Source organism: Gavialis gangeticus, unplaced genomic scaffold, assembly GCF_001723915.1.
Source record: "Gavialis gangeticus isolate Ggan-Ray unplaced genomic scaffold, GavGan_comp1, whole genome shotgun sequence".
Classification (NCBI taxonomy): domain Eukaryota; kingdom Metazoa; phylum Chordata; order Crocodylia; family Gavialidae; genus Gavialis; species Gavialis gangeticus.
This window is the reverse complement of record NW_017729027.1, coordinates 34504474-34512054: the sequence shown is the minus strand read 5'-3', so window position 1 is coordinate 34512054 and position 7581 is coordinate 34504474. Positions and strand designations below refer to the sequence as shown.

Sequence of the window (7581 nt, the reverse complement as noted above, 5' to 3'; positions counted from 1 at the left end):
GCTCCTTGAATACCCTGGGGTGTAGATTGTCAGGGCCAGCTGACTTGAAGGTATCCAGCCTCTCAAGGTTTTCCTTCACGAGGTAAGCATTGATGGAGGGCAGGGGATCTCCCTCACCCGGACCTCCCTGTCTTGTAGTGGGCATGGGTGTCCCATGGGACTGATGAAAGACTGACACAAAGTACCCATTTAGCAAGTTTGCTTTTTTCTGGGTGTTAGTCGTCCCATCCGGTTTAGCAGGGGTCCAACGTTGTCGTTGCTTTTTCTCCGGCTCCCCACATACCTGAAAAATGGCTTTTTATTGCCCTTGATACTCAAATCTAGTTGGAGTTCAGTTGCAGCCTTGGCTTTCCTGGTTTGCTCCCTTTAGGACCGGACCACTGCAAAATATTCCTCCTTGGAAGTGAATCCCATCCTCCATCCTTTGTAGGCCTGTCTTTTTAGCCTCAGGAGGTTTGCTAGATCCCTGGAGAGCCAAGGGAGCTGCTGCCCTCTTGCTGCCTCTCCTCCAATACAGAATAGAATTAGCTTGTGCATTGAGGATTGCTCCCTTGAGGAGCAACCACACTTCCTGAACTCCCCTCCCCCTGGGGTCACGATCCCTTAGAGCCTCACTGACAAACCTACTGAGCTTGTCAAAGTCAGCTTTTAATGAGCCCTAACTCAAAAATGCCTTTTCCTTCTGCCATATCTGCCATGATAAATCTAAAATTGAACAACATTTTTCCTTGAAAAAGGGAGACTAACTTAAATTAGGAAATAAAACTTCTGTTATATTACAGACTGAACATTCAAGCTTCCATGAAAAGCATTGTCCTCAAGAAGTCTTTACTTATATTTTATCATTTTAGCTAACATTCGCAGTGAGTTATCTTAATAAAAATGGGTGATAAGGTAATGGCACTGCAACCTGGAAAGGGTTAAACACATCCTGAAAATCATGTGATTGCTCAGGAGGAAAAGAAAACAACGACTTGGTTGGCTCAAGGGGAGAAATTCTGGGGCATTATGGGTCCAGTATTTTGCAGTTCAGCTGATTGTTTGGTAAATAGTAATTATATGTCCAAGGAAAAAAGAAATTAGACTTGAAGTGCTATTTCTGTTCCAGTACTAATAACCAGTCCTTTGGCTTTGCTCTAAGGTGTGGTACCACCTAAGTTTATGAAGTTGTAAAGTTGTGTTGTCATATTTTGCAATATAGAATTTAATACTTCCTGGACCATGAACTCTAACTGTAGCCTATACTTGGTAGAGTAATTAGTGGAGGTCTGCAGATAACTGGCTCATTCTCTGCTTCTAGCTTTCAGCTGCTTCTACAGGCTTCTTGGCTCATCATACGAGCTGAGCCTGGTAACTTAAAAAAGCCAAAACAGCTGGAAACAAGGAGACAGTATAACTGTCTCTACCCTGGCAGCTGCCAAATGAAGAAAAAAATAGGAGCTACTACCCTCAGAAACTGGAGTTGCCAACAGATTAAGAATTTTCTGGGAAAAAAAGTGCGACAAGGATGAGCCAGTGATCAGAGAGTCCACCAGGACAGCAGGAAGAAAAGAAATAATAAGACCGAAGAAAACAATTTTCAAAACAGCAAACAGGTGACAAAAGGTGAGGAAAAAAGGATGAGAAGAAAAAGAGAAGTGGCAAACAAGACAGTAAATGATTAACAAGTTTCAGAATAGACCAAGTCTACATTGGCTATGAGGACAATTATAAATACACAAAATAGTTGCTGTGTAAGCAACTGCTGCTGTTGCCATTATGAACAGTCCAGCCCAACTCTGAATGGGAGGGAGTAATGTGAGAGGGAGGATGGTTTAAAAGCTATTACATATAAAGAACTTCTGCATATTTTGGAAAATACTGAACCCCCCCATCCCTAAAATACCTTTTTAATACATCGCCTACTTCTTGCTTTAAATGAGAATTTGGTGCATGGTAAATTAATTTTAAAAAAAACCCCAAAACAACACTTAAATATCACAATATGACAAAATATTGTGAAACAGAATATCAGTATTATTATTGGGAAAAAAGTCTTTCAGAAATTAAAATACTTACAGGCTCACCCTGATGTCCTTCTGGGCCAGGAGAACCAGGCTGTCCAGCTTCTCCCTTTAAAAGAAAAAAATAGTGCTAAAAAGGAAACTCAAGCATAAAATTGTTCTCTCTCTGCAATCCCCTGTCCCCCAGTGAATTCAAATGGTAGCGTATTATTTTTTTTAGTCAGATGTAAAACAATAAAAAGACATCAAATCCACAACTGCAGACGCCCTAACAGCATTAACATCACATACTAGCAACATTAAAGTAAACATTTACCAGGAACTCAGCCAACCAGACACTTATAGCAACTCCCTTTATGGTCCGCTCATATTATAGGATGTTTACACCTGCTCCTCTCCCAAAACCTACAAACAAATGTTTTTAAAAGACATTCTGAAACAGAGAATGAATTGTCAACCCACAATTTTGTTCTTTATTTTCATAAAGAACATAGAATACTTACCATTTATATAAGCATTCTGCCATATAAACGTATAAGTGCTCTAGATAAAATAAGTGTACAATGTATGCATACATGAAATTCCTCCCAATAGCAGTGCATAACACAGCTAGCTTTTCAACATCAAAACTTCATAAAATGCCCTGAACTAGGGATGGAGTGCCAATACTTCTTATTACCCAAGCTGTTATTGTTGCAACTCCTAGGCTAAAAATGTAACTAAAGCCCATCCTGATTCAAAATGTATTAAAGTTATTGTGCCCATGAGATATGGATCCTGGAACACCTTGCCCTGTTCTGCTCACTACATCATTGCATAACTTAATAGTTTGCATGATACTAGCTTCAATATTATCCCATAGTTAGTTACATAGAATAAAAGACTAATAAAGTTGGAAGGTACCTTGGGACGTCATCTACTCCAGCTTCCTGCTCACAGCAAGATGGTCCCACAACAACACTAGTCAAGACTACCTAACCTATTAGCCTGCTCCTAAAAACTTCCAGAGATGGAGACTCTACATCTCTGAGGGTAGCTAAACCTTGGAACAGCCTGCCCAGATAGGCTGCGTCCAGATGAGTACAGCTATGTAGTATGTTCAGACGTTCTCTGTGCTGCACGAGTGGCGTGGCGGGTTTTGACTCCTGGGTATCCAGGGGTCAAAAAACCCACAGAGAAAAATAGCAGAGCAGCACACATATGGGCAGTGCGCGCCGCTCAAAAGCGGAGTCAGGCCCCCCAGAGCCACGCTGTGGCTCCAGGCCAGGCCCTACGCAGCAGGATCAACCCCGCTGCAGCCCTGGGAGGGCCCGAGAGCCCCATGCAAGGCTGCTGGAGCCAGCCTAGTGCTGGCCCTAAGCTCTCCTACCCCCAGGTAACTTGCCACATGCCAGAGTGCATGTGGCACAGGCATTCCCTGGGGACAACTAATGGCAGCACAAGGTGTGCTGCCATTAGTTGTCTCTGGGGAACCAAATGTCCACACCACGTGTGGATAAGGCCACAGTGAGAAAGTACTCCATAATAGCCAACATAATTTTTGTACTTCAGTTTTGTTCTGATCCCGGCGTTCTTGTTCTGACCCCTGCAGCTACAGAGAAGAGTCCATCCTCCATGTAACAAACCCTTCAGGTATAACAAATCTCCTCACCAACCTCCAAGTCTTCTCTTCTCCAAAATACATAAACCCAGTACTTTCAGCCTTTCCTTACAGGTCATGTTTTTTCCAGATCTCTACTTGTTTGTGTCACTCCCCACTGGACTCTCCCTAATTAGTCAACTTCTTCCTTGAAGTGACAGTGCAAAAACTGAGCAAAGTACTCCAGCCAAGTCCTCACTAGTGCAAAAAGAGCAGGAGAATTTGCTAGTGACATTCTTGATTTGCAAGTGACATGTCTAGTAACATACCCAATACCCTACTGACCTCTTCACTATAGGAGCAAATTATTGACATATATTCAGTTTGTTGTTCAATGTAACCTCCAGTCCTTTTCTGCAAGACTGGAGTCTAGCCAGTGGCTCTAAGCTACTGTGATTTTCTCCCTGCATATTTGTTCACTACTCTTCCCTAGCTAAATATGACCAAGTTTCCAACGTCAGTTCACAGTTTAGCCAGGATAACCTCATGCTACATCTCCTATTCAGTCTTTGCACTGGAATAGTTTGCTCCAGCTCCAGCAAACTTAATGAGGCCTCCTTAAAGTGCAATTAGCAATCCTGGACTCCCTTTCTCCTCAGACTTGCCTCTAGCGTGTTCAGTCTACCAGCTCCCTAAGCTTGTTAAGTATGCTTTACTAAAGTCCAGAAAAGTAGACATGTAAACTAAATTTCAGTGTGAAAAATGCTGCTTACATGTACATGTGTATCCAGTTTCAGTCTGAAATACATTTCATTGCCAAATAAACTATTAAAAATTAGGTTTACTGTGTACAGCAATTCCCAAGCAACTTCACTATATTTCAGCTTTTTTACATAAATTGTTTGATGGCTGTTCATATTATTGATGATACAACTCAGATGCTCTATAAGTAACAAAAAATAGTTCGGGGGTTTATTATTGAAGGCATAAATATGCATTTAAACACTAAAATGTGGAGTCATTTGTTTGGACTAATACAATAAATGCTACATTTAAATAACAAAAAAACAAGTTTGAGACTCATATCATCCAATTAGTGAAAGATAAAATGACTTTGATCCTGCCTGTGAAACAAAATATTCCATATTATCTCTCTGGATCCAAGACCTCCACTTACAGCCTGAATCCTGCCAGCCTCCTTTGTTGCTAAGAACTCTACTAAATTCAAATTGAGAAATGACTGACTAGAAAGGAAGAGTCAATAGATGAGGAGAGAGTTGGAAACATTATTTTTAAACCTCTTCAGAATTACAAAATTAATCATCATACTAGGAGTCATACTGAGAAGAGGAGGAGGATGAATAGGATAGAAACAGAAAAAAAAATCCAAATGTTGGGACAACGATAGATCCAAAGAAGTGAAATTTTATTATTGTGATACGATAAATAAGCAGAAGCTTAAAAGAGTTTGTGTGAACAATAAGAGAGAAATGAAGAAATTTTCTTCTGAAGTTTGAGGAGTGATTACTGACTGCAAAAGGGCAATTAATAATAATAAAACATTATTACTTAGGATAAAATATGGAAGCTCTGCAGGGCAAGCAATAACATTTTAAAACTGTTATCAAATGAATCAAACCAGTGGCCATTTCATATTTGCTTCCTTTATTTTTTTAAGGAGGCTAAAGAAAATTTTTGCCCCTTCAATTTTGGCATTTGGTTTAAGCATGCCTGTATGAGAAAAACAAAAGTATTAACATTCTTGAAATCAAACCTGGAGATTTAGTTCTCAGAAAAAGCAAGCTGCTGGTCCTTCCTTCTCCTCTAAGCCAAAGAATTTTCTACTTATAAAAGTATTTAAATGGGTTTACAACAAACCATTTATAGTGCAGTTTGGCTACCCAAAGTATTTTGGGAATGAATTGTGTTTAATCTGGATTTTAAACATGGAGTTTATGATTAATTCCAAGCAACTCCTGAATTTTCTTTTGAAACAAAAGGATGGCTCATCAAAAATTATCATTCCAAATCCAAATTATCTTTACAATTACAAGATGTGAAAGAATAAGGCAGTTTTGTGTGGAGTAATCAAGTCCTATATACATTAATTCATGTTAAAGTCTACCAGAATACTATGACTTCTTCTGGAAGGACAGATCTATGTAGAAGTTTACACCAATAACAAGTTCAGGTTATTTTGGTTTCTAACCTGCATACATCAGTATGAAAATAAACATTCTTCAGAATTTTATTATCTATCTAGGGATACAGGCCCAGCTGTGACTGTTTGGTCCAGATCAAATGCAGCAATAACATCTACTAAAAGGAAAATTCTGCTTCTAGACAGAAATCCTTTGGAAGCATGCCATCCCTTTTATGAAGAAGAATTTATACGTAGCTTTGTAAAGATACTCCAGGAACTTTGCAACATCTGTGTGGACAAGACCAGATTGTTAAATAAAGCGTGGGTAGATGCATCTACAATAGGGTTGCCTGCTCCTCTGCTGCACAATAAACATTTGTGTGCCTACACTTATGCCACAGTAAACAGGGTACTTTATGCCTCAATAAAACATGATTATGTTTCTGCCATGTGAATATCCTGACACCCATACAACCATAATCATCAGAGCAGCTGATACCCAGCAAGTGCCCACTACCCTTTTGGATTTTCAGAACTCCATATCAGGGATCTTTGCTGTATTATTTCATGAAAGCATAAAGCTTAGCATTATTTTCTCTCAGTATTTATGCAATGTATGGAGTCTACATTTTAAATTGTAAATTCTTCAGAACAGGGATCATGATATTGTTTTCTGTGCTTTATACTGTGCCAAGAACCATGTTAGTACTTTAAAAAAAAACAAAGCAAAAACAAAAAAACCCAAATTACGCTCATCACCCTGTACGACTCTAGCAACCTGTGATCCTATAGAGCATACTGGTCTAATAATCCAGTCTATTTGGGATTATTATTTGGGGCACCACTTTAGAGAAAGGATGTAGAGAAAGGGTGGAAAGCCCACTGAGGGATATTGTCTAGTCTGTGGCTGGTCCCTTGGCCCTGCTCAACCCAAGCACAGATGGCAACCCGGGCTATGGTGCAAGCAGCTGGTCCTGCTGCCCACCAGGTACGCAGTGGGGCTGTAGCGACGTGGCAGCTGGACTCACTTCCTGGCAGCCCTGGCGGCAGCACCTTCCAACTGCCACAGGACCGGGTCCCACTGCCAAGGCAGCCCAGCTCCACATTTGCCTCAGACGGGTCTGCAGGTGGGTGAGGAGCAACACTAGGAACACGGCAGTGACAGCGTGGGGCCAGGGCCCAAGATCCTTGCCTTTGCCCTGCCAATCCCATTCCCAAATGCCACTCCCCGCCCACCTATGCCCCATCTGGGCCATGCATGGAGTAGAGGTATGATTCACTGCCCACACACCCTTAAAACAGGAACCAGTTCTGTGGGCAAAGGTATGTGGGGGGTAGATCACAGCTCTGCCTTGTTCACCAGCCCATGATCCTGAGGTCTCCACAGAGACCAGCCAGGAACCCTGGCTGCAAGGCATGGCTAGGTGGATGGGATTGGGTTGCTTAGGGAGTTTTGGTGATCTGTTGAGTGAGGAGGGGATGCTGATTTGGCCTGCAGCAGCTTACCAAAACTCCCTGTCTGTCTCGCAAGCCCAAATAATTGCCAAGCCCTGATGTAAAAGAACTAGAGATGGCAGAAGTGACTGACTAAGATGATAAAGGGGTTGGAAAATGTACCATATAAGAAAAAGTTAAAAAGAATTAAGTATGTTTGGCTCAGAGAAAGAGATAAGGGAGGACATGACAGAAGTTTTAAAATACTCAAAAGACTACCCCCAAAAAATGGAGACTCATTTCCTCTGCCACTGATATATATGACAATAAGTTTAAACTGCAGTTAAGCAAATTTAGATAACATCTCAGGAAAAAAAAAAAATTAACTGTAAGAGCAGTGAGACAACAAGGGGCACTGAAAG

At 41.0% G+C, this 7581-nt stretch overlaps 1 protein-coding gene across 2 annotated transcripts in view; it reads right to left on the bottom strand.

Moving 5' to 3' along the window:
- The window catches only part of LOC109299990 (collagen alpha-1(XXI) chain-like), a 200378-nt gene that overhangs the window by 103531 nt on the left and 89266 nt on the right, over positions 1–7581 (bottom strand). For both annotated transcript variants that reach the window (XM_019520549.1, XM_019520551.1), the window contains one exon: positions 2059–2112. In XM_019520549.1, coding sequence (XP_019376094.1) covers positions 2059–2112 — 54 coding nt within the window. The remainder of the gene's footprint in view (positions 1–2058; positions 2113–7581) is intronic.